Consider the following 25,154-nt stretch of genomic DNA (forward strand, 5'->3'; position numbering starts at 1 on the left):
ATTATATGTTACCCACAATTCAGAATATTTCGCGTACATGCCATGCGCAAAAGCATTCGAACAATATGGCGGGAAGGAAGGAAAGTATGTGCTCATCTTGTTTTTAAACAACAAAGTATACATGTCTAACGTGTAAGGAGTACTTTTCCACTGTATGCTCTGTCTTTGAAAACGACGGAAATGTTGTGGGCTGGAAGCAGGGAAGGTCAGTAGCCTATTGCGAGCTTTGCTTTCATGAGAAACTGGAGAAAGAGATGATTTCAGGCGATCAAACTAATGATCGATCAAACAGCAAACGTCGAAATACATCAACCACGGAGGTAAAACCGAAAAGGTAAGCTTTAGTAAGAACCGTTACGACCGTGCAGCACAAGCTCGATTGAAAGATTACGGAAGCGAATCCGTTCGACCAACAGAAAAGAAAGTGCGGAGATAATTGTTTCATGCTCACTTCCTGTGTATAATATGTTTTAATGCTATCAATTGAGGGTAAATTGTGTGAATCCCTGGCCTTCACTATACCGTAGATTATCATATCTTTCACTGTTGAGTTTGCCAACACCGTTGTTCAGATTGTGTCTTTTACACAAAAAAGGGCCGCGTTGTTTGAAGCACGATAAGTTCATATTTTCTGCTCAGCCAGTTTTGATTTTGACTGATTTCAGACTCCACGAAATATTATCAAAAAATATATTTAACCTGTAATCGACTTAAAATCCCCAGTTTATGTTTCAGTCAATTATGTTTCAAGCACCCAATCTCAAACTCCACGAAACATTAATAAGAAAAACACTTTTATACAAAATATATTTGACCTGTAATGACTTAATGTTGCAAGCATCCATGCACCTCTCCGGGCGTTCGACTTGAGAATAATTTTAGTCGAATTCCCAAGATGTAGGTAGTTTACACAGTCCAATGCTTCATTGCTGAGGGCTTCACAGAAAGTTTAATTTCACCATCATTTTCAGATTTAAAAGACAAAAGTGTTGCAAAAGGGTTGGGAAAGGGAGAGGGGCGTTCTTTGAATTGACTGATACATTATTGTTAATCGGCTTTTGAAATACCTGGCCCTGGGCTTTAAACATGTGTTGACTCTGTACTCTCCTCTTCCTCTGTGAAAATAGTTTTCATTAAATACAAAGCTTTGCCTTAGTATGGTCTTTATGTTTGTATACTGTAGGAGGAGAATTGATGAAAGTTTTGATGACACAGATGACGAACAAGATAATGATGAGACGGAGAGCGATGACACTGATGATGCCCTGCAACTGTTTGTGAAAAAAGGAAAGGGAGGCATTAAGAAGGAATCTGCCAGGAAATCTAAGTGGCCTGAAAAAGTACTAGATGACTTTATTGACATTGTTGTCAGTAGCAACAGTTACAAAAGAAAGCTAATCTTCACCAACTGCAAAATCCAAAAAAATGGGCCCATTTACGAAGATATTAGAAGAGCTTAATGTTAGGGCTTCTAGCAGAGGTGAAGTAATCACATCTAATGTCCCTCAGTTACGTAGCAAGTTTAAGAAGTGTGTCAGCGTCTGTAAGCAGGCAGCTCTGACACAAAAAGCCGCCACCGGAATCAACAGGTTTCAAGAGTACCATGGGTTTGGGAAGTGGTTTCATTCTCTGCCTGAAGTTGTTAGGACAAGAGATCACTGTCAGCCAGACCGTGTACTAGAGCCATCCTCATCAAATTCAGAGAGGACATCCCCTTATAGTGAAGGGCTGGGAGAAGAACAAGAACCATTGTTTGTTCCAGTTAAAATGTAAAGAAAAAGCAAGCAACAAAAGAGAAAGTGGATGCCACCACAGTCGAAGTCATGAACCTTGTTAAAGCAACCATTGAAAACGACCCAAATAAACAACTGATCAGCTTTATGAGGGAGGAAGTGGGAAAATCCCGTCAACACGAATTAAAGTTATTTCAACTAATGTTATTTCAAAGAGAAAATGGCATGATACAAATATTGTGAAGGACCATGCATGACAGGGTTGTAGCACAGACTTGGTCTCAGAATCATCTGCTGAACCTAATTATTCGAGTCGACTCGAATATGTATTAGGTTCAAAATGAGAAGTTCGACGTTTGAACCGGGCCTAAAACAATGTAAAGTATCCTTGGTTTGTATCCAAACATATCAATAATGATCTATCACTAATACTTAAACATGTTGTCTTGATCCTAAGAGCAATTTTGATATGGGGAAACAATGCGAAGAAGGTGAGCTGACTAACATAGCTGGCGAAAATTTTCAACTAGCCTCGTTCAGCCAGAGTATATCAAAATATTAGGGGCTGGCCGCTGTGGCACAGCTCAAGAGAAAATCATCTCCAGACTGTTTTTCGAAATCAGCGACGTTGTAATTAGATATTAGTGCCTTAAAAAGACGGTTTTTCATCTAAGAGTGTCGTGAATTGAGGGAAAAATGAGGAAAGACTTCTTGTTATAGCTAATCGTTAACACATGACAACATTTATCCCTGTTTACAGACAGTAGAGCCTACTTGTCTAGCTGCTCTGAATCACCACAGCTATCAAGTCGGTAGCGTTATTAATAACAGTGAAAGTGTCAAACTTCGTGGCGTAAATCAGGGCTGAAAGGTCTGGGGAGAGCATGCATCTCATTTAAGATGGCGGAAAGGACTTTTGTGGAAATAGGGGCTTGATTCTGTTCCTTGGAATCAAAAGATCATTGGATTGTAATAAAATCATTGCTAATTTTTTTTTATTTTTAGGGGCAGGGTAAATGTTATTCTGCACATTATATCTACAAGTTCACCATGGCTTCCCTTCGATTTCATGCCATCATCAACAGTAGCCAAAAACAAAACATATTTTAAAAACGTTATTGTCAAGGGTAGTTAATCTGTAGGATCGCATGCTATTTTAATAATAATAATAATAATAATAATAATAATAACAATGAATTTCAGGTGTTGATGAGTGTGCTTCAAATCCTTGTCAAAATGGAGCTACGTGCATCGACAAACATTCGAGCTACAAATGTAACTGTACCATTGGATATAACGGAACACTATGCGAAACTGGTATGCTACTTCTGTGTAGAGAAAATAAAACTGTCCTATCAAACCTTATTGCCACGCTTGAAACACGATATTTTGCCTCGAACCATGACGGAAAAGATGTTCTTACTCCAAGTGGTTATTTCTTCATTCGCGTAAATCCAGATTGAAACAAACAAAGAAAGAAACAACAAACAACCGCTAAGAGACGAAAGAAAATAATTTTTAACTTACAAAAACAAGAAGAGTAAAGGCAAAAACGACAACAAAAATGCCAAAAGGGAAAAGAAGAACAAAACAAGACAAAAACGGAAACAGAGAAGAAAGACATTGCATCGACCTTACACAGTTCAAAATCCAATTATTACCAGGCTGAATGGGTTCTAAAAGGAAAAAAAAATTGTTAGTCTTATCTGTATTTTTCAATTTACGAACGTTTTCATTCTGGAAGCAGTTTCGAAAGATGTCTAATTTTGATGATTTAGAAATCCGCTGTCTTAGGTTTTTGAGATCGGAGGTATATCTTTAGAATGGTAGGAGTTTTCTTCCCTGATGCACTTGTGTCGTTAACGAAATCAGTTGATCTTTATAACTTCATTCATGTATCCATGACTCAAAGCCAGGGCCACCAATTGGTGGATGTTCACCCTAATAAAGTCTGAGGAGCTTATTTTGAGTTTATCATGAGTAATAATTTGTGGAAAGTATATAGCACGTTTGTCACATGCAGCAAGACTTCCTCTGGTGTCTAATGGCTCAGTGATGAAGCATCTAAAAAATCTAAAGTAGATATTGAAGTTCATTCTATGACTCAAAAGTATACAATAGCACTCATTAGAAATGCCACATAATTTATGTGTATCTCACGCTCGCAAAAAGAAAAAACTTTCTGCGAAAGAGTCCATCGATGTCTAACTGTATCAGTCTACACTTTTTTTTCTTGAAAAAAAAAGATAATGAAAAGAAGAGTGCAAATATTCCCTGCCTAAAGCGGATTGAAATGCGAAAAAGTAAACTATACTTTTCTTAAATTATTTCCAAATGCACTGTAAAGTCAGTTATTTTGCCCACTCAGCTACAAACTTATGACTTTCTCGGGGAGAGGATACATGGTTTTCATGGGGGACGGAGGGGATATCAGTCGTTGTCAACAGAGTATAAAGGGGGAGGACAGAGTAAAAAGGGGGGAGGGGGAGGTTCATAGTAATACTGCGTATCAGTTATGAAGGGATCAGGTAAGTTTTGTCGTGAGGGAACCAAAATTCTACAGCCCCACCCCTCCTCTGAATGACTAATGGCGATAAATAATGGTCGTAGGAGATAATTTATTTTCTCCTACCGTTCCCTTGATTCAGATATGGTGGACGAATGCTTAAGCAACCCGTGCCTAAAAGGGACGTGTCAAGATCTGATTGGACATTACAGCTGTGTCTTCCCTTTGACCGAAAGGGAGCCACATGTGGAAGTAAGACATACTCCAGGATAATGTAGGACCATCGACTGAACTAATAACATAAATATATCAAGAATGCATCCAAACCAGTCGTTACCAGAGTTTCGTGCTTACGCACTCGTCAGACAGATTGAATGAAAAACATTCTTGTAGGCTAATTTATATATACAAAAAAGGTAGCTGCTGATTACAATAGGTTTTTGTAATATAATAGGTGAAAAAGCGAAAATTACAATGGATGTGGGTGTATTAATGAAGGACGATGGGGCAGTAGGTGTGAATATATTGACGAAAGTCTATTGTCGCAGGGAGGCCTCAGATGTTCTTTAGATAAAACTTTTTTTTCGTGACGGCATTTCGATATAAGTTCGGATCTTTTATTCAGCAAGTTGTTGCTGTTGGACGTAATAAATAAAATTATTATTTATATACACTATGAGCACTAAACTATTCAATTACATCTGGCAACTGAAGAACAACTCTGTGAACTTCAACATAAAATGGTCCATTATTGCAAGAGCCAGGCCGTACAACAACACAACGAAAAGATGCGACCTTTGCCTGACCGTAAAAGTCCAACAGCAACAACAGAGTAACATAGAATCATGCGTGCTTCCTTTTTAGTTATTTTGAACTGTATTTCGCTCTACACTCACGTGTGTTGAGCACTTTCCTAGAGCATTTGGTATAATTTCTCACAATTATATATATATATTTATATATGGAAATGGGAGGGCCCACCCTGAATTGACGGCTTGACGGAAAGTGACACTGTTTAAAGTGAGATAAAAGATACAGAGTGATATTTGTGAGACCATTCTTAAGCCCCTCATAATGCCTTGCTGTCATTTTATTTTGTAATGGTAAAGAAGAATGGTGATGGTGTTTATGCTGAACGACTACGATTGACTTCATGTGACTACTTAATCTCTTTTCAATTTCTGAAAAACTGTCTCGTGCTACCTTTAAGCGCAAAATTGGTTACAATACAAGGCTAGGTTGTTCAAAACCGACCAGTATTAATCTAGAATTAGAAGTTAAGCTGGGTTTGTGTCTTGTATCAGGGTGGAGACTTCCTAAGTAGTGTTTTCAGGCAAAACTGAAGGTAAGAACTGCCCACAAATGAACATGGCTGAATGAAATGCGGTGACCTAACCCAGGGCCAATTATCTATGCAAACCAGCTAAGAGGTAAAGAGATGAAAGTACGTTTATGCTTGCATAGATCGTGTCAACGACTGCTTCGACAACCCTATTGGTGTTGCCAATCCCAACGTGATCTCTAATCAGCAGATGAAAGCGTCTTCCCACTTAGATGAATCTCATCAGGCCTCTCATGGTCGGCTAAACGGGGCAGGTTGGTGTGCGGGAAATGCAAGCTCCCAGGACTGGCTTCAGATTGATTTCAATCGAACAATCGATGTTTGTGCTGTTGCAACGCAAATAGGAGCAAACGGCTGGATTACCAAATTCAGCCTGTTTTTCTCAAATAATGGAACGCAGTGGGTGCCTTACGAACAAGAAGATGGCTCCATTATGGTATGCTGATTTAATGACTGAGTGGATTGTAAAGAGCTCTAGAGAATTATCATAAGTATGATTATTCTGGCTGGCGGCTGCATAACTGGTTACTTCACTAGAAAGTTTATGACAAGAGGTACTATAAAAAGTCGCAATAACCTGCGATAACCGTAAGTAATAAATGACCCTATCAGCATATAGGACTCATGGCATATAAGAACCTCGTTATGACCTGAATCATAGTAAGAGTTTCCATTTGCATTACTTGGTTGAGAGGGTAAGACCAAATCCTTCCATGAGAGCCATTCTGATGAACACTGATTTGCCGTGATGACGTACTTAGTGTTGCAGACAATTCAACTTCACTGTCTGAATACATTCATATATATACCCTCTTTCTTGTCAAATTTTACAGTATAGCGATAAAAATTAGCTAATACCTTCAACGAATGAAAGCGTTAACCAAATCAAGACAATGATCTTTTATAAAAATATTAAAGAATAATCACTCTTCACTTTCACTTCATCTTTCCTTTTGTTCCGAAGCAATTTGACAGGTCGGGCAAAAATGTTACAATTGACCAACACAAGCTTCCAAAGACAGTGTCTGCAAGGCATGTTCGCTTTATTCCAAATTTGCAGCATGTCTGGAATTGCCTAAAAGTGGAGGTTTATGGATTTGATGGTAAGCATGTCATCTTCTTGACATTTTCAATGATGTAGAAGTACTAGTTTTAGTAGTAGTGGTAGTGTTAATAGTAATAGTAGTGGTAGTGGTAGTAGTAGTAGTTGTAATAGTTGTAATTGTAGAGTGCTAGTAGTTGCAGTATTAATAGTTGTAGTAGTACAATTCGAATAAGTTGTATCAGACGCAGCAGTAGTAGTGATAGTAGTATTCTCATCTTACCCACCGTCAAATTCAGTCAGGTTTGAGACAAAAGTAAACAATACACAATAAAAATCCTTAAATTCTGATTGCTTTATTGTTTTCTATTAATGCTGTGCATTTAAATACTGACCTAGTAATTTTTCAAAAGTCTCTTAAATTCATTTGGAGATTCTATCGCCCAACTTGTGACACATTTCAGAGAACAGAACAGCTATAGCCAAATCTGTTGGGGAGATAGTTGCAATAACCTTTTGTTTATAGAATCTTGGAAAGTTTTAGAGAAGTGTTCTATCGATTTAAAATTTTGAAAAGTTTTGCACTCAGATACGAGGCCGTTTATGGTACCTCTCCGTTTAGTGATTGATAAATAAGGTAAACTGGCAAACATTAAGGATTAAATGAAATTGAATGAAAACATTATTCTGACCGCGCCTGTTGGAGATAAGATTGGTTAAAGCCAATTCGGCATTTGACGCCTTGTTGGCTATTTACCATCTCATATCCAATGCACGCCTATGGAATAATTGTTACTTAACGCATATACCCTGCTATAACGCACGTCCATGAAATAATTGTTATTTAATCCATAGACCCCTGCTATAATCATGATGTGCTAAGTCAGGCGAAAAGGAAGAAAACCTTCGAGGGTGCTGGCGGCCAATGTGACCGAAAAATTTTACCTTCTGAAAAAAAATGGTTCCGTTTTGTCGAACCAGCTGGTACTCAAATGCCAACTGCCTGTGTTCCTCTATCTCACTGCAATGCTAAAAGACCCGGATGGTTGGATGGAGATCACCCTAATGTGACGCAAGGTGTAGTAAACATGAGGGTTTGCTTTACTTCTGAGAACGACTGCTGTGGTGATCAGATATTTATATCGGTCAAGAATTGTGGCGACTTTTTTGCATATGGACTGGTAAAACCAAGGAGTTGTGGACGATATTGCGGAGAATAAACATTCGCTGTGCTTTAGCAGCAAAAGAAAGAAAACGAGACAGGGGGAAGGGTGGCAAAAATGTACTGTGAAGGGGAAGCATGCTCCCAAAAGGAGGGTCTCGCTAGGGTGATGGCTTTTTTTGCTAACGGTTGAACTTTTGGCCATTTTACGGCTAATAGATCATTTGACACGGTTCACGTTTCTTACAATTAATGGTTAACATTTGTCTATTTGTACGCCAAGCGGCTTAATTTTCCCAGTGTACGGCTCAAGTTTAATCCCACTGAAGCCGCCTTAGAAGGTATTGCGCCACCTTCTCCGTCAAAACATTTTCGCACAATAATGAAACTGCACGTCTTTTAAGCTTCGCAAAAAATTTCTACCTTGATAAAATTTGCTTTCTAAAAAGTGGCAAAAAATTTAGTATTGTTCACCGCCATTTTGAACCTTGCTTAGCAACATGACCGCCTACCAATAGTAGTTTCTTGTAACAGAGTGTTACATTCTATTTCCTTCTATGATAGACCTTTAAACAAACAAACAAACAAGCAAATGAATGAATAAGTTGATTTACTAATGTAGTTCATGTCCCGATAGTTACAACCAAATAATTGAATTGTTTTCAAATTGGGGGCTTCGGGGTGTTGAACTTTGGTGCTTTTGAAGACAAATTTCGAAAGTGTGTGTCATATGCAACAAATTTACGACAGCCTATAGGTAGATTTTATCATATAATTCTAAACACAAAGACAATCCGATTGAAATCAAGCTTTCTTGAAAAGAGTTACCTTTATGACGTTTAAATCGATGCTTTTGGTGTAAAACGTTTTGACTATTCTTGGGTTAATAAAGCGCTTCGTAGCGTTAGACTCAGTCTTTTATTCGCACTTAGTGAGCTCATGTTGTAGAGCGTTGGACTCCCGTGCGGAAGGTTGAGGGTTCAAGCCCCAGACCGGACTAACACTCATGGTCTTGAAATAACTGAGGAGAACTTTTAGTCTTTGTTAGAACCATTGAGAAATGGTAGGACACTCTAGCCTTCTCGGAGAGGACGATAAACCTTTAGCCGTCCCTAAGGACGATAAACCTTTGACCCCGTTCCCTTAACCTTAACCCTTTGTACTTGTTGAAGGGTGCACTTCTCGCAGAGAGTTGAAAACGTAGTTCTTAGTGTCAGCTCCCACTCCCATTTAAACTAGCTCTAAAGCAGAACAGAACCAGCCTGTTTAAATGTCGCAATAAATCACCAATTATTTTTTTAAAAATTGACCATTCCACGGCGGACGTCAGAGCCTCTGTTCAATGTTGGAGAGAGAAATTTCTCAAAAAAAGAAACCTAATTCATTACAATTCTATGAAAATGTGTCAATAAGCATGAACAATTGTAAACGTAAACGTGCTCGGTCGTAACGCTTGCGCGCTTGCGTGACTTACAAGGTAAGGAAAGGGTCGGAAAGCGCCTTCTCGATAATTTTCGTTGAAATGTCACGTCATGAACAACGCACAGTGTGGAAAAGATCAAAATTAAAGAATAAAATTTGGTACTCTGGTTATTACAGACGTATTCCATGGCTTAAAAGGACACGCAAACAAGTTAAAATACATCACAGTATTATTTACGAAACAACGCGCAACACTCAGAAAGAATTCTTGAAGTTTCTCCCGAGATTTAGCGCACGGAACGCGATGAAATAGCCTTCCTTTCTGCAAATTTGCTTCCATCGTTAATGATTTTACGCTGTCGTGGACCAAAACTCTATTGAACGACAAACTCGACATTTCCCTGCGACCATCAAACCCAGCGTGATGCATTGCGTGACGTAATTATGCTAATTTTTTCATGTCATATGATCTGTTTCGCGGGTTATTTTAAGTGAACCCAAATTTAGCTGATATAACGAATTAGAATAAAAGGTCATCATCTTTTATAATGTCTACTTGATTCACGGAAAGCAAAGATTGTAATCGCTGCGGGTATTTCAGCCCTGAATTCTCTCCTGGACTGCCGAGTGACGTATGGAGTCATTTGAACTATAAGAAGCTATTCAGCGAAATCCTCAAGCACGAGTTAATCTAGTTTCGTTCCGATCATTCTAGCCTCGAAACGGAAATTGGTATGGTCTAATTAAACATCGGAACTCTTTGGTCTTATTTCAACTACTAGCTCCGTAGTGTTCATAGCTGCGAGGATCTCTTAAATTCGTTTCTTCACCGCAGCGCATATATATGATTTTCATATATCTATAATCATTATTCTTTGGGAAACATTGGAAATGCGGAGAAAGTACTTGTTGACACCCAGTGACGTGGGAAAATGTAAAACAGTGAAGAGGGACAGAGTGTTTAACGCCATTTGTCGTAAAAGCTGCCAGCAGATTGTTATTGAACTGACCTTAATTTACTATGAAGGTATTAACTTTCTTTTGTTGCGAACCACGTGTCCTAACCCCTTTTCGTGGGCAAAAAAAAAATTTTTTTTCGACGGGAAGTCGAGGGAACTACTTTGGTTCCAATTCCCAACGGATTAAAGCAATTTTAATCAACTTCTTAACAACAACAACAACATTTATTTGAACACGATAAAAATTACAGCAGAGCTGATGTGGTCGTGTATTTTGCACTCATATTTCGGAAATAGCTTCATAATAGGAACGGGGAAGAAGTTATAAAAACAGCCGTGTGCTAACATGAATAATCTATATTCGTATAAACCTTTAACAGTGGGACACTTGAGAATAAAATACGTCTGCAGACGTGTCAAGTTTGAAGAACCAAGCAATGGCTTTGCTTTGGTGGGTCATGTCTTTGTGAATATTACGTTAATCACTAGAGCACACATGAATAACCACCACAAAAATCAATGTATCATGGAAAAAAGGTGTCGATCGATCAACATAGAAATATAAGTCTCGATGGTAAACGAAGCAGTACTATTGGAGCCATTCATTATACTCGATTAAAATGTCAAAAAAATGCTGATATTGTTATAGTCTTGGCTGGATGACAAATGTGAAAAAAAAACTATAAAATGAGAAACTTTGACAAAACTTTAGACTCAAAGGTAGAATGAAAACTATGAGTATACAAGGTTCCATCTAACAACTTATATCATCTTTCTTACAGAAACCAAAATAGCAAAAGCAAAAAGAGTTAAAAAGGAAAAATTTAGCTTAGCTACAACGATATCAAGTACCCTTGGTTTGCATCCAAACATATCAATTATAATATATGACTAATAGTAAAATATGTTGTTTTAATCCTCAGGAAAATTGTGATATGGCGATGAAATGCGAAGCAAGTAAGCTCAATAACATAGCTTGGCGACATTTTTCAATAAACCTCCTTAGGCCAGTGTATTTCAGAGTGTGAGAGGCTGGTTCAGGTTAAGGGAAATCAGTTACTGGCTGGTTTTCCAAATCAGCAATATTTCAATCGATAACAATGCCTGAGAAATACAGTTTTTCATCTTGGACTATTGTTAATTTTAAAAAGTGATGACAGATTTCTTGTTCCAGCTAACCTGTAACGCATGAAAACATTTTTTCTCTCCAGTCATTAACGTTGGTCATAGCAGTGAAAGTTACAGCCACAGTGGCAATAGCAGTAGCAGTAGCAGTAGCAGTAGCAGTGGCAGTTGGCGGTGGTGATGGCGGTGGTGATGGCGTTGGCGGTGACGGTGGTGATGGCGGTGGTGATGGCCGTGGTGATGGCCGTGGCGGAGGCGATGGAGGTGGCGGTGGCGTTGGTGATGCCGGTGGTGATGGTGGTGGTGATGGCGATGGCGGTGGCACTGCTTGAGGTGATGGCGTTGGCGGTGGCACCGGTGGTGGTGATGGTGGTGGTGATGAGGGTGGAGGTGGCGGTCGTGATGGCGGTGACCGTCACCTAGCCTCTCGCTAGAAGCAAAAGGTGATTATAATCGTATGCCACAAAACTTACTTAATTTCACTTTTTTTTTATTCTGCACGATAATGACGTTCGCTAACCAAGATGTTTGTAATTTAACTTATTTAAGAAGTAGTTTTTTGGTTAAATCCCCTTAGTTATAGGATGTGATTTGCTCTGGCGCCGTTAAAGGTAATGTTTTCTTAAGTGATCGTCATAGAAACGATCCTTTCGGCTGAAACCTTAAGGAAGAACCTAAGAACGTATATGTTATTTATAGACCATTACCCTTTACTTTCCGCTAATTAAAACGAACAACCTTATTGGTTGCTTTCAAACTCCTCATTTTTTTACTTAAAACACCTACCATCCCATTGCACAGTTCTAGTGCCGGAAAATACGGAACTTCTGCTCTGACATAACCTTGACTGCCTCCTAATTGATAACTAATTGGTGCTTTCTCTACCATGTCTATATCATTATGGTTCGCACGAAGTATTAGAAGTTTCTGTATACTTATTGGCAAAGTAAGAGGGCCAGATGGAAAACATCATCTCTTTTCACTGTTCTTCGTTGAGCAGCACTGCATAATACATAATACTACATAATATATACTTTCAAACAGGGGAGATTATAATTTTTAATCCTAGATCAGTGTCACCCGCCTTTCGAACAGGTATGATCCCTGGGGTTTTGTGTATCCCATGATTTTTTCTTATTCTTAAGAATATTCTCCTTTAAAACTTTTCCTATAATTTGTCGCGAAAACGTAAGCAATATTCGACTGAATATATATTTCATTAAGGCTACACCGAGAAAATTAAAAATTTTTTTGTTTGTTAATAAGCGAAAGATTCGATGCTTCTAGCGCTCCTTTGGTCACACACACTTCTAAATTAAAATTAAGTCGCCACTATTGGTTGTGTTTCTTAATTTTCCTTCTCTCTGTTCTATTCGTTTAGTGTAATCTTACATTTTTTCCATAATGGCTCTTGGTCAAAGCAAGATTTTCGTTTGATAAGGCCGCTCTACAGATATTCCAAACGGTTACCTCAAGCGTTCTACTTGTAACTTCATTTGCGGTTCGACCCCTTTGAGATTTTTGCAAACTTAAACCTTTGTGTTGCGTAATATCAACGTATGGGAAAATTTTTATTGCTTTTATTAAATAAAAGGTTGCACTTTCCTTTTCCTAGGTGAGGAATAAGTTTGGATGAGAAAGTGGAATTATTGCTATTTAAACTTAGAACAATAAAACCTTGAGCCCTTCGCGCGGCGGAATTCATTCCAATGAAGATTTTAAAACTTGGAACGTCGCAAATTCGTTTTGTAGGAGTCAATAAAAGTTAAAACTTCCGTGGGAAGGGTAATTGGATTCCGATAAAATTCAATTTTATCGCGCGATAAATGGGAAACTTGCTAGGTCGTACGTGATCGGCTGTCACGCTCGTTGTTACAATGGACGAAAATGGCTGCAACAGTTGAGGAGGTATGTTTTGAAGACAATAGTTTTTTTTATTTCGTGAAAACATTACAGAGTATTCCTTCGCAATACTTCTATGACACACAGCTCGGTGAATCAATACAGTAAACCTTGATTTTGCGAAATCTTACAAGACAGCCGATCACATGCGGCCTTACAAGTTTCCCATTTATCGCGCGATAATTTTTCATTTTTAATTTCCATTTATCGCGCCATATTTTGATTTTATTGCGCGATGGATCTCATTTATCATCTTTGTTAATGATTACTACTTCTCGTTAAGATAATGATGTCAAGGGTTGCAGGTCAACTTTGCACTCTATCAATACCACCTGCTGTTGCAGTTGGTGAAAATCAGAACTGGTATGTTTCTTACCTCTGAGAATCATAAATGACAGTTTTGTAGTTTTGCGAATTCTGATAGAGATTTTTCAATGATGCAAGATGAAGAAAAGAATAAAAGAATCCTGGAAACACGAGATCACATGCATAGACTCCGGGTGGGTTAACGGGAACCAGCTGCTCGTAAAGACAAATAGTTTCCCAGGAACAGAGCAGGAATTTCAGACTTCCCAAAAATACCATTAAACTCCAAATATTTCGAGTGATTCACAATATTGCGACCAAAACTTAGCACACTGGTAGTTAAAAGGCTAGGAAAGGTCAACCCTAGGGAATGAATAAAAATGGGTTGGTGAACAATGCTTAATTATTGCGTAATTTAGCAAAAGCATTGCAAGGGCTCAAGTATCTGTATTAACTACTTTTGGTCCCAATTCCCAACGGATGAAAGCAAATCAACGTCTTCCTCAGCAAATTTCATTTATGAGAAAACTCTAGGGAGCGAAGTCAAAACTTTTTTTATCGGGAGAATAAAATTCTGATTTCCGAAACCATTTTTTAGAAGTATGAGACACAAGACGTTGTTAACATGAGGTGTGCTTCGAAGAATAAAAAGACTGCTGCTATTAGCACCAGTTTATTTCGTTTAAGAATTGCAGCTTATTTGATTGCTACGGTCTTTTGAAACTACCGGTTGGTCCTCTTCGTTATTATGGAATGTATTAAATTACCATGGGGACATGAGTGAACAAAGAACTGATATCCATAAGAAACACTATATCAAAATACTCATAGAAAGAACAAAACAAAACAAAGCAAAACACCCGCAAATATATTCAAATCAAAATTCTACCTGCATACTGCACTGTTGAAAAAAAAGATCTTTTTGGCATTATATGATTATGTAAAAAAAAAGATTTCATTTTGTTCCATTTCCTTGAATCCTGAACTAAAACTGAGAAAAAGAAAAAAATACTGCGTAGAAAAAGATTTACTTGTTTACAGACTCGTAATGTCTCTATACAACGAAAACAATGAAAAAGAAAAAACACCAAAAAACAAATGAATAAAATAATAAAATATTGAACCATTCCAACCAGCACGTTATCCAGAGTAATCAGGAAAACATTACCCAAAGGAAGTTATATAATTCTGTAAAACATCTATCAGCTAATTTTATTTTCTCTTATTCTGAACTAAGAAAGGGAAAAAAGATAAAATAACGATTCACTTATTTACAGACTCGTGACAACAAATGATGAAGATGAAGATTTTTGAATAATCTCCTCGATTTCAACTCGAGGATTATTCAACGCAATTCACTGAGACTGAGACTTGTAATTGTTAAATAATAGATGGGCATAAATCATTTGGCACTACAAGCTACATGTGCCTGAAATTAGACAACGATGAATGTAAACGCTCACACATTGTTATGAGGGTGTATCACGACATACCTTTATAAGATTCAACAGCCCTGCAGGGGGAAAAATTCGAAATGAAAAGATGATTTCTCCCTTATTCCTGGTAAGTCCAGGATTACATTTTTCCCACGTGAAAGCATTTGCTTAGACTGTCTCCCTAGAACAAGATCAAAATTGATCCCAATAACAACTCCTCTGTTTACTATTCTGAAATGCTTGAGAAAGCTTAAATGTGTCGTGCCATTCAGGAAAAAAACGTAACACATCTTTATTCATCTTTTTTCTCTGCTTAACAAAAACATTTACATCATTAAAAATTAAAGAATATTTCCTTGGTCATAAAGCGTTGGTGCTACCATGTCGACACAGAGTCTTACATGAATTCATGCACGGTTAGGTGATGAACGTTTGTCAGAGATGATACAGCCATTGAAAACGCGGTTTCTCAGGTATGAGCGAATGGAGCTTCTGTACAGGTGAAATGTCTAGAATGAAGCTTTTTCTGTTGGCCCTATTAGGAGGTTGCTCTCACATCCCTGCGACTGCAAACCAAGGTAGGTACAGTTCGGTATTTCTGAAAGGTAAATAATAATTATAATAAAATACATTGTTTGATTGTTTTTACATTTGAGATTTCAAAAATTACTTTAAAGTAATAATGGTCGACCTCAGTTTTTTCCGAAGTCTCAGTCATAAAACTTCATAAGCTATTTTCCTGTGTTACTCTCAAATACAAATCACACAGTTTCTCTCTGTCTTTGGTTTGTTTGTTTTTTCCCTGAAAGACTTGATTTCATCATCATTAACAAAAAAATCTTTCATTTGATAAGCCTAGCTGACAGAATCATGATAACCAAATCTCACGCGATGGTTAAATACAAAATTTTTCAAACGAAGTCTAGCCAATGAGTTGTATTCTACTCCAATACAGGCGTGCACAAAAGGTAAAAGAAGAAGACTCTTTAAGGAGTAAATATTTGATTTTTTTAAAGTCTTTCACTTTCAATATTTTGATTTTTTAAAAACCTTTATCTTTTAAGGGAAGTAAAAAACTTCAGGCGAATAATAGATGAAAAAAACTTAATTAAAAAAGTAATCTGGAAATATTCGTGTCCTCTTGGTGTTTCCCACAGGAAGCCTGGGACAGGTTCTCTTCGAGCTTTCATCTAAGGTTCATTAGCTAAAGCTGGTTTATGTCGAGGTTGTAAAGCTCATCGACAGGACATGTTTTATAATTTTCAGAAATCTGCAGACGTGTCAAGTTTTCAGAACCAAGGAATGGCTTTACTTTGGTGGGTTATGTCATTGCGAATATTACGTTATTTATTGGACCACACACGAAAAACCACTGCAAAAATCGATGTATCATGGAACAAAGGTGTCGATCAATCAACATAGGTCAAGTAAGGAAAGACAAAGTCCTGTGTCAGTTGAGTGACTCGGACCAATCAAGACATTCGAAAGATCTGAAACCTATGGATGACTTTCTGTACTTGGGTATTAAGGTAAGAAGTCTTCCCCAGTCGCTGAAACTAAGATAGCAAAAACTGAAAAAATGTAAAAAGAAAAACAAAACAAACATACGGCAGCTTTAGCTACAACGATATCAAGTACCCGCGACTTGCATTCAAACATATCAATTATGATCTATGACTAATGGGTAAATATGTTGTTTTAATCCTCAGGAAAATTGTGATATGGCGATAAAATGTGAAGCAGGTAAGCTCATTAATATAGCTTGGCGACATTTTTCAATTAACCTCCTCAAGCCAGAGTATTTCAGAACGTTAGAGGCTGGCACAGCTCAAGAGAAAATCAGTTACTGGCTGGTTTTCAAAATCAGGAACATTTTCATCAGACATCATGCCTGAGAAATACACTTTTCATCTTGGATTGTTGTTAATTTTAACAAGTGATAACAGATTTCTTGTTCCAGCTAACCTGTAACGCATGAAAACATTTTTCTCTCCAGTCATTAGGGTTGGTAATGGCAGTGAAAGTTACAGCCGCAGAGACAATAGCAGTAGCAGTAGCAGTAGCAGTGGCAGTGGCAGTGGCAATGGCAGTGGCAGTGGCAGTGGCAGTGGCAGTGGCAATAGCACTGGCAGTGGCAAAAGCAGTGGCAGCGATAATAGCACTGGTAGTGGTAGTGACAGTGGGAGTGACAGTGAAAGTGACAAAAACAGTATCAGTGGCAGTAATAGAAGCAGTAGCAGTAATAATAGCAGTGGCTTTGGCAATGGTGGTGGCGCTGGTGGTGGTGGTGGTGGCATTAGCAGCAGTGGCAATAGCACTGGCAGTGGCATTAGCGGTGGGAGTGTAAGTGAAAGTGACAGTGGCGGTGAAAGTGACAAAAGCAGTGTAAGTGGCAGTAATAGTAGCATCAGCATTACTGGTAGTAGTGGTGGTGGCATTGTCGATGATGGTGGCAGCGGCGGTGGCGGCGGTGGCGGCGGTGGCGGCAGCGGCGGCGGCGGCGGCGGTGGCGGCGGCGGCAGTGGTGGTGGTGGTGGCGGTGGCGGTGGTGGTGACAGTGACGGTGACGGTGGCGGTGGTGGCGGTGGCGGCGGCGGTGGCGGTGGTGGCGGTGGCGGTGGCGGTGGCGGTGGCGGCGGCGGTGGCGGTGGCGGCAGCGGTGGCGGTGGTGGCGGTGGCGGGGGCGGTGGCGGCGGCGGTGGCGGTGGCGGCGGCGGTGGCGGTGGCGGTGGCGGTGGCGGTGGCGGTGGCGGTGGCGGTGGGGGTGGCGGTGGCGGTGGCAGTGGCGGTGGCGGTGGGGGTGGCGGTGGGGGCGGTAGCTGGGGCAGTGGCTGGGGCGGTGGTTGGGGCGGTGGTTGGGGCAGTGGCGGTGGTTGGGGCGGGGGCGGTTGGGGCGGTGGTTAGGCAGGTGGCGGTGGCGGTGGCGGTGGCGGCGGCGGTGGCGGTGGCGGCGGCGGCGGCGGTGGCGGCGGTGGCGGTGGCGGCGGCAGTGGAATTCAGTCACTGCAAATGCCATTGGATAGCGATAAAAATAACGCTGTATAAATAAAGTATTGTTATTATTATGATAATGACTAAATGTCAATAAGACTCATGAACGTATACGTGTTTGCAGCTTGGCCAAAGAGCATGTGACATTTCTGCAGCAAGATTGTGATTAAAGATTCGTTGTCAGTTGTCACTGTTTTGTGCCTCCTGATCAGAGTTTTTCGCGGTCACCCTGGGTTTAAACTGTTAAGCAGGTGGTAACCTCTTTAAAAGACCAACTCATAGCCTAGGTACTCCTAACGAACGTTTTCTGGCTCTAAAGCGCATTGGTGGGTCCAAGTTTATCGCATGAGGACTTCAAGAACTGGCACGTGAAAACGCAATGTGAAAGGGATGGCATTTTCAACTTACCTTTTTTATTTTATGCAGAAAATCTCGAATCTTGACATAATTTTTAACCATAACGTTAATTATTAGAAATACATGAATTACGATTCTAGCTCTTCTATCTACGTGGCGTCAATGAAATACTTTGGCTCCCGCCATTAAAACAGTTTACTCCTTACTTAGTCTGTTTTCAAAACCGTGATCATTTTTTTTTTAGTCTGGAGAAAGTTCAGCATCAATGAAGTACCATCTTTGGATATTAACAAGATTTTCTTCATAATCGCTCTGGCGGGACTTTTTGGACCGAATCCATTGTTTTTAAGGTTTCTGGCGTTCCGTCATTAATCGTGCCAGTCTTACTGCTCACAAGAATAATAATTATTTCTAACCCCAAGTTATAGACAATAGGTGTTAGTCCTACATGAGAAATATGTTGATAAAATATTACATTTCTCTTAATTGAAATTTCCGCGGCTCTGATGGTTAAACAACACATATAAGTTCAACTTCGGTTTTGCAAACCTTTCGCATAACATTTCTCATGAACCTTATTTGTAGTTTGTGGGAAATCAGGGACAAAAAAGCCCTGTTTAAAGCGGTCGGCTGGAAGCAAAGATGATTTTTGTCGTATGCCACAAACCTAACTCAATTTCATTTATTTGATTTTGCAATAAAATGACATTTCCTGACCAAAATGTTTGTCATAAATTATGCAAGATGTGGTTTTTGGTCTAATCCCCTAGTAACAGAATGTGATTTTCTCTGGCGCTGCTGAAAGGCAAGGTTTTTTTTTTCTTTTAATGATTGTCGTAGAAACGTTCCTTACAACCGAAGCTTTAAGAAAACTCAGTGAAAGTATTCTCCAATGACAATTTTCCTAATATTTGTCAGTAAAATGTAAATAATATTCTACTGCAGATATTTTTTGTCGAGGCTACGACGGGATTGAGACTACATCATGGAAGTTATGGATAATGGTCGTCGAATCAAATAAATTGAGGAGCTGAGGAGATGTTTATGGATCAGAATCTAGGTAAGTGAAAACACTTAAAGAAATTGATTATTTTGTTTTTTAATGAGCAAAGGAATCAATGCTTTTTGCGTTCCTTTATAAACAATTCAAATACAGACACTTCTAGATTGAATAGGCTGTGAGTTTTAGTTTTCGCTCTCTTTGTTCTAGTCGTTCAATGTAATCTTAAAACCTTTTTTCCATAATGATTGCTGGTCAAAGCCAGATCTCAGTTTGATAAAGCCGCCCTACAGATATTCTAAACTGTTGTATTTTGTACTTTTCTCTTCATTTGCGGTGCGACTCCTTTGAGATTTTTTGCAAAACTAAAGCTTTTCGTGGCGTGATATCAACGTATGGGGAAATTTAATTGCTTATATGCAATAAAAGGTTACACTGTCCTTTTCCTAGCTGAGAATAAGTTTGGATGAGCAAGTGGAATTACTGTCATTTAAAAGAAAAACAATAAAACTGAGAGCCATTCGCATGGTGAAATTCATTCCAATCATCTGTTAATCCTTTAATCCATCGAAAGACCTTACAGGATGAAAGAAGATTTTAAAACTTGGAAGAGTGCAAATTCGTTTTCTGGGCGTAAAAAAGGTTAAATTTTCCGTAATTAGAAAGAAAGATAATAAACGTTTTTAATGATAACTATGAAGACGAATAAAAACAAAAACTAACAGACAAAAAAGAGAAAAAAAGCCTCGGTTGTTCAATAGGTTGTGGGCGCTATCCGCTAGATAAATCTCTATCCAATGGATAGTGGAGCACGTTTTGCGCGCTATAACTTTTTTGCTGGATGGCGATTTATCCGTTGGATAGCGTCATCCACCCTTTGTACAACTGGGCCCAGATCTTTTAATTCCTAGAAATGCTTTTTCAAATTGTTAAACGGTTTTGTTCCTTAAGCGATCGAAAATTTTAAGGTGTTTTAGGAAAGGATTACCACCATCAATGTGATGCTGGTGGGATTTCATGTGTGACAATACATGAGCCAGCGGGAGGACTCTATAAAAAGTTCTCATAGCAGGGATAAATGATTCGATGATTTTCAAATTGACATTCTTTGAACAACATCTATTTTTTCCCCTTTTTCATAACGAAGTAAACTATATACAGAACGGACCGAGCTTCAGTCAAGCTCTTAAGATCCAAACCTTGGTGATAAAGTCTTGCCTGCTATCAAAGCTGGTAAATTAAAGTTGGCATACATGAGGATAATGCTAGGATAATATCCTAGCATTTCTAAAAAGCACTAACAGTTGAGGCCGCTTGCGTCCCCTCCTGATAGAAAGAAAATTACTGTAACTTGTTACTTAAAAGATAACCAACCGTATATTTACCAATGAGCTGGATGTATCTACATCATATTCCATTTGGAGTTAGGAAAAATTACAGCGGAACGTCCTGGTCAACTCTAAAGCCCATATATTTGTCATTGTGTCTTAGCCTTTTGAAAATTGCGGCGAACATGTTCTTTATCACTGATACTTCGAGTATTGTCTTGTTTTCCATGGGAGTAGAACAGTCTCATTTACTTTTCATCCATTTACCTCAAAGGGGGTTTTAACGACGAAATCTTATTGAACAGGATCTCAATCTCTTGCATGAGATGAGCCCATGAAAAAGAAACGTTATATGGAAAGCAGAAAAAGAGGTGTTATTAATACATCAGATAAATGCAGTATTGAGTGTAATACTGATTTTTTTTTGCTTATATTTGATTGTCTATTTGTTTTTCTTCTTGAAAGGAAAGCGATTGAGGAAAAAATACTTCTTGTATGACACTCTTGCAATACTTAATTTCGAAACTCTGCCCTTTTTGTTTTATTGATGTCAGTTTTGTTCAAATATATTTACTTGCTCTTATATCTGTTGTAGCTGTTTTTATTGGTGTTTTTTTGTGTCGTTGTTGTTTTTTGTTTTGTTTTGTGCCTTTTTTGTATGGAATATACTTTTCATTTTTTTCCTCTAATCATCAAGGCTTAACAATGGGATTACAATGTGTTAAAAGGACATCAACTGAAAGAATTTAGCTCCATGCATTAGACTCTTGTTGTACTTAACCTTGAAATTCTGCACTTTTTGCCCTCTCGAATTCAATCTTGTTTACGTTTGTCTTATTTTTATTTCCATTGTTGTTGCTGGTGTTACTGTTGTTTAGTGTGCCGTTGTCATTTTTTTATTTTTGTTTTTATCATAATAGGACCCTCACTGACATGAAGACTTCCATGCAAATCAGGAAACAAACACTCACGTTACTTTTGGTAAGCAAGGTGGTAACGGAACTTTGATAACGAATTATGAGCATAACTGAGACGGGGTTATCAGCGCATTAAAAGATTTTATTTCAATCTTTTCTTAGCATCGTTGAATATGGCTACGAATTAAGAACAGATTCCACCTTACACATTCTCTTTTAACTTAAACTTGACATGGAAAGTTTATATAGAGTCCCGATTATTTTTCAAAATAGACCATGCACCTATTTATCACAATCCAGCAATTGCGCAATAAAAATGCACAAGTGCTGCGGAAGATTTGAATCCCGAAAAAAAAAATATGCAATTTAAGACACAGACGTGCTCCTTGAAGATCAAAGTTATTAAAATAAACTATTTCTTCCACAGAATTTGTTCGTTTATCTTCCGCCAACCATTGCATTCACTGGAGTTCTAAAGGTAAGGAAAACTTTTCGTGTGCAGACTTTACTTTTAAAATATTCCATTATTATTGCTGACAAGTACTAAGGGTTAACACAGGAATATTGATGCTTTCACCAACTAGCTATGTCATAAAATTAAATATTATGTCGCTTATTAATTCTCTTTGCTGAGATTAATCGAAGAGGGGCGTTTGGTATGTATAACAAATACTTAGACCGCTCAATTTGATGAAAATATGAACACCTCATAAACAGGTTAGACATTTTGTTGAGTACCTGTGGGAAAGCATCTCCACCGTAAATTGAAATGAGTCTTGATAAGTATAGAGGAAGAATTCTTCATTGTGAACGTTGAGTCGTTTAAAGTATGGTAGAAAAGTGGCTCCGTTGTATACGAAAGAGCTTTGAGCAGTATTCTGGGAATAGCTGTTTTGTAAATTAATTTTCATCTGGTTTCTCCTATTCTAGGGAAATATAGCAAAGGACCTGGATGATGGCCCTCACTTTCAGGGGTAAGTGATATGTTTTAAATTAATGTGCTATTGAGATTCTACACCATAGTTATTAGTTATTATAGTTATTATCATAGTTATTAGTTTATACAATCAAATGTGAATGAAGGTGTGATTAAAGTGAAATCAAGAAATCAAGTCAAATATCTAACTACAAAATATGGCCAGAAGACTAAACAGAGTGTAATAAAAATTTATTCTGGCTTTATTTCAAACAGTTTGAGGATTTATAGAAATTCTAGTCGCTACTGAGTTGAAAGATGTTAATTGTAAGTTGGATGAAAGCGGAGGTGTACAACGTATTTTGCTATTAACCGTGACAAAGAGATTTTGAACCTTGTGCTCTTTGACACAGTTCAATGAGTTATAAGACGCAGCATGGTGAGAAGCCCCTCCGTCTTCCTCTGATGAATCGCGTTCGCTAATAACTTCTACTTTCAGATCCACTATACTGAGCTGCACGTAGCATTTCACTCGTCTTAGCTTTTTGTTACCTCCTATCCTTTGGATAGATACTTATCCGTTGGATAATGTTATCCGCTCTTTGAGCAACAGGGCCCAGCTCACTTTCGCTTTTTCCCTCACAGTGACGACGTTCTGCTTGGGATGCGTTTCGTAGTTAAAGATCAGGCACATGAAACAGTAGCCGGACTAACAATCACGTGGTATGGACCACCGCTTCTGGAGTTCAAATGGATCAGAAAATTAAGATCAAACTCTTTACCTTCTGTCTGGAACCGTAACGATGAAAGGACAATAAAGGTTAGATAATTTGTGAAGTAAAAATCTGTATCTTAAAAAAACAAAGACATAACAGCTCTTTTTTGTGAGCTAAGTTCCTCAGCGGTTCATCAGACGCCAATGAAATGCACTATGGCGGAGCTCGCAGCGCACGCGCAGCGATGCCCTATACCTATAAAAAATTGAAAGTGATAATACGAAGGGTATAATTGTGCTCAGCTTGCCACAGATTAGCACATCTTACTGTCCTCCTTCATAGATTGTTTTAGTTACGCCCATTAGAGAGATAAGAGGGATTTTCTCTTAAAGAAGAAAGAAAATGTTTGAATCTAAACGGGTAATACGAAGATAATTCTGCAGAATTATGACGAAACCCGTCGTCAGGTTCTCTTTTCTTCATCGTTCGAGGAAGTAGGGAGAAAATAGAGGAAAGTGCGAACGACTACAACAAAAATTGTCGTTATTTAATTTTACTGAACAGGGGAAAAAGCATGATATAGACGTGAGCTTGAGTGTGGACCAATCCGTAAGGAACAGCTTTGTTCTACATGAGGGATCGAGTCCCCAAGCTCTTGTCTTGCCTTAAATTCCATTTTTATCTTGTCTTTTAGTTTGAGAATTTCAACAATACTTATGCGTACCCTGGAGTGAAAATCAATGCTGCTCTCGACCCAAGAAACATTTCACAGCCAGGGCAAAAACACAACCTCACAACATGGTTCCGGGCTCGATACACCTTAATAAGGAATCAAATTCACAGCGAGGAGTTGGAGCAGTGGTTTCCCTGCCCTCAGATTTTCTACACTCCTAGTAAGTGTCTTATAGGTATAATCACCCGTTACGTCGCATGATCTCTTTCAATGATCGTTGTGTAATTTAAATTAAGAATGATATTTTGGCGGATCTTGTTTATCCGTTCTCGAAAGTAATATTTCTATAACTACAGTTATTCTTTGTGTTTTGTATGTATCAAAGACCTTAAGCCCATCTGCAAGTGTGTTCTAACAATGGAAGTTATCACTAATATAAGTCTTTACTGCTTTAGATTGTCTATTACACGGTCATATATGTATGCCACTGTTTTGCATAGAACACAGTCGAGGTGTCAAATTTCAAGGTTATGGAAATAGCTAAGTGAGAATGTAAGCGCAGAACCTCTTTGATGGTGATTAGTTGTTGTTGGGGTTTCAGTCGATAATCGTTAAACTTGGAGTTGATCAACACACTTTAGACGTTGTTGCGGCATGGTATGATAAATTAAAGAAGAAACCTTGTGATCCAAGACTTTTAGTATCATCCGCTTAGCGAGTTTTCTCATGCTTTCTCCCCATAACGTTCCAACATCATGTTAAAGCATATTCCTACACAATCATATCGATATTGTGCAAATTCTTTTATAATCTGACATATAAGCTCAGTGCTACTTTAAATCATGAAATATGAGGTTACTCTGACGTCCCGGCGCTACAGACTTTTAAAACTTCAGAATAACTATTCATGATGAGTTTAGAGTACGCCAAAAATGCTGCTTCTTAATAAAACAAAAATGATTAAGATGATATTGATAATCATAATAATGCCTTATGTCTGTAAAATAATACACTACAGAAGAAATCAAAATGTGGTAACAACGTCAGTGATACGCTCTGCTGCGCCTCGTATGCAACTTTTTTGTTCGTACCACATTTTGACTTAATCTGTGATCTATTACTGAACAGGCTCACTGAGGCATGGAGTCTACTTGTTTTATACGATAATAAAAGCAAAATGTTGTTGATGATGACGTCATCTACGCCTCCGTACTCCAAAAGATGATAAGTAATAGGAGAGAACCAATCAAAAAGCATGTATAATTCAGTTCATATCTTATCAGATAACTCAGTCTGATATATTATGATTGCCTCCCAGATT

The 25,154-nt window shown here is 38.4% G+C and overlaps 2 protein-coding genes and 1 pseudogene across 2 annotated transcripts; all 3 read left to right on the plus strand.

Annotated features, from left to right (window-relative positions):
• The first annotated feature begins 1,157 nt into the window (after positions 1–1,157).
• Positions 1,158–1,976, plus strand: LOC131775503 (uncharacterized; annotated as a pseudogene).
• A 3,795-nt stretch (positions 1,977–5,771) lies between these two features.
• Positions 5,772–7,959, plus strand: LOC131775513 (uncharacterized). The gene is made up of 3 exons (XM_059091627.2): positions 5,772–6,017; positions 6,546–6,684; positions 7,479–7,959. The coding sequence occupies exons 1-3, from the start codon at positions 5,772–5,774 to the stop codon at positions 7,841–7,843; spliced, it is 750 nt and encodes a 249-aa protein (XP_058947610.2). The 3' UTR covers positions 7,844–7,959.
• Positions 7,960–15,449: 7,490 nt separating this feature from the next.
• On the plus strand, positions 15,450–17,839 carry LOC136280802 (keratin, type I cytoskeletal 9-like). Its single transcript, XM_066166507.1, has 4 exons — positions 15,450–15,513; positions 16,202–16,464; positions 16,645–16,678; positions 16,932–17,839. The coding sequence occupies exons 1-4, from the start codon at positions 15,450–15,452 to the stop codon at positions 17,837–17,839; spliced, it is 1,269 nt and encodes a 422-aa protein (XP_066022604.1).
• The last annotated feature ends 7,315 nt before the right edge of the window (positions 17,840–25,154 follow it).

Source organism: Pocillopora verrucosa, chromosome 5 (genome assembly GCF_036669915.1).
Source record: "Pocillopora verrucosa isolate sample1 chromosome 5, ASM3666991v2, whole genome shotgun sequence".
NCBI classification, from domain to species: Eukaryota; Metazoa; Cnidaria; class Anthozoa; order Scleractinia; family Pocilloporidae; genus Pocillopora; species Pocillopora verrucosa.

Excerpts from the sequence above, each read along its gene's own strand:
- LOC131775513 (XM_059091627.2), top strand. The coding sequence starts at position 5,772 with ATGAAAGCGTCTTCCCACTTAGATGAATCTCATCAGGCCTCTCATGGT. Across the intron at positions 6,018-6,545 it reads AAGAAGATGGCTCCATTATG|CAATTTGACAGGTCGGGCAA; the intron begins GTATGCTGATTT and ends TTTGTTCCGAAG. Across the intron at positions 6,685-7,478 it reads GGAGGTTTATGGATTTGATG|ACCCCTGCTATAATCATGAT; the intron begins GTAAGCATGTCA and ends TTTAATCCATAG.
- LOC136280802 (XM_066166507.1), top strand. The coding sequence starts at position 15,450 with ATGAAGCTTTTTCTGTTGGCCCTATTAGGAGGTTGCTCTCACATCCCT. Across the intron at positions 16,465-16,644 it reads TTCTGTACTTGGGTATTAAG|GAAAATTGTGATATGGCGAT; the intron begins GTAAGAAGTCTT and ends TTTAATCCTCAG. Across the intron at positions 16,679-16,931 it reads GGCGATAAAATGTGAAGCAG|TCATTAGGGTTGGTAATGGC; the intron begins GTAAGCTCATTA and ends TTTTCTCTCCAG.